We start from the raw sequence: 1,932 nt of genomic DNA, 5'->3' as shown, positions 1-1,932 counted from the left end.
GATAGGATGCCGCTCCATGGAAAAGCTCTTGTCTAGCATATGCAAGGCTCTGGGTTTGATCCTTAGTACCTCAAAATTATTTTAAACTCTAACTAGTAAAAAAAGACATGAGAATCAGTTAGAAATCACATTTGCTTTTAATTAAGTCTCTCATTCACACTGCTTCCTCTTTGGCTGCTGGTCTGGCAACAGTGAGGTCCCCACTCGCAGGATGATGCCCCCGACCAGGCTGTGAGCTGCGTGAAAACAGGCCCGAACCAGGGCTCTCAGAACAGGAAAACACGGAATCGCAAAACCACCTTTCTCCCTACTTCAAAAGACATTGGGAATCAGAAAACCTGGAGCCTAGAGCTCAATGCCAACAAGGAAATAATGTGCAGGAATGAAGCCGCTTATCCCACACTCCAGAGCAAGATTGATCTTGAGAAATGCACTGACCACTGGCTCCTCTGGCCTCCGCCAGCAGGAAGGGGCCACGCCGGCATGTTGACAGGAAACTTTCTGCCTCGAGTTCATGTCCCAGAGAGGTATAAAATCTACAACAAGGGATACAATCAGAATAAGTAGGTTCACTCCACAGAAATCCTGCTAGAATGACCCCTGGTTGCTGAGGTATTCAGCACGTTACTCCACGCTGGCAACGCCAGGGCTGTCTGAGAGCTGGGGGCAGCCACACTCACCAACAGGTGTGTGCAGGATACACAGACACACAACCCTCCTTTATCAGTGTACATGGCAAAGAGCCAAGCCGCCATCCTCCAAATAAATTACTTTGAACATCACAGTGCACAGAACAAGAGGGAGACACCTTCTCCTCAGAGGGTGACTGGAAGGCATGGTGCAGAGGTCCGTGTCCTGTGAGGAGCGTGGAGCTCAGGGCCTGTGGCCTTCATTAGCTTGAACTCTGCTCTTGGGCGGCTGCAGCCTCAGTGGGGGCCGATTCCTGACCACGCTCCGCTGCCTGCTCCTCCCCCTCCTCACTGTCATCGTCGTCGTCTTGGGGATAGAGGTCCGGGTACTTCTGCATGCACTCTTGCATGGCCCGGAACTGGTTCACACAGTCTGACCCCTTGATATCCTCTGTGCTGTAGTGGAAGCAGGAGAAGGCGGACTTGAACTGCTCCCCGCAGGGGCCGCTGGCCATGCCCCCAAGGCACGGGCAGTTCTAGTTAATGTCTCCATTTGGCAGTATCAGTCCTGGAACAGGAAGACGGGCGAGGAGAGGGTGAGACCTTCTCTCTGGTTTCAAACCAGCAAAGCCAGTCTGGTGCTCACAGTGCCTGCTGGGCACTCCCCTGGGGACTTACCAGTTCATTTGGATCAGGGTTACACACCTAGCACAAACCCAGCACAAATCCTCAGTCTAGAGGAGAGGCCTGGGCATCCTTCCCACTCGGGGCACCGATGTGTGCTCTACATCGCCCCCCAGTGCTATAAGCTGGTCTACAGGATTCCACGCTGGGAATCATCTACTCCTAAGAGAAAGCAGTGCCTTAGGAGGAGCAGAAGTACTGACCCCCCAGCCCCACTCTGCTGCCTCCCACACAGACCATGGGGACCCCGGCCCTCCACTGCCTCTGCAGTCTGGGGAAAGACAAGGAGGAAGATGAGGATGCTCATGGCATGCAGCGGAAGTCCGGCGGCACCGCAGAGTACATGACTGTCTTAGGAGAGTGCCATGCTGAAGTTCTGGGAAGAGGGCAAGGGAAGAAGGGAGAGCAATAAGGGGCCAGACGGGAATACATTGTGGAAGTGCGGCAATGTGACAATGAAATGCCCCTCTGTATAACTATGCTAGCAAAAAGAGGATAAAATAAAAATATCAAGCTGGGCTCCAGTGGCTCATGCATATAATCCTACATACTCAGGAGCATAAGATCTGAGGATCATGGTTCAAAGCTAGCCCAGGCAGGAAAGTCCATGAGACCCTTA

General features: G+C 52.7%; 1 protein-coding gene across 1 annotated transcript; it reads right to left on the bottom strand.

The window, feature by feature from the left end:
* Nucleotides 1-385: 385 nt before the first annotated feature.
* LOC125358847 (mitochondrial intermembrane space import and assembly protein 40-like) lies at nucleotides 386-1,216 on the bottom strand. Its single transcript, XM_048356331.1, has one exon. It carries the CDS (start codon nucleotides 1,142-1,144, stop codon nucleotides 893-895), a length of 252 nt encoding a protein of 83 aa, XP_048212288.1. The 5' UTR covers nucleotides 1,145-1,216; the 3' UTR covers nucleotides 386-892.
* Nucleotides 1,217-1,932: the final 716 nt, after the last annotated feature.

Source organism: Perognathus longimembris, chromosome 10 (assembly GCF_023159225.1).
Source record: "Perognathus longimembris pacificus isolate PPM17 chromosome 10, ASM2315922v1, whole genome shotgun sequence".
In the NCBI taxonomy this organism is placed as follows: Eukaryota; Metazoa; Chordata; class Mammalia; order Rodentia; family Heteromyidae; genus Perognathus; species Perognathus longimembris.
This window is presented reverse-complemented; position numbering and strand designations above follow the sequence as displayed.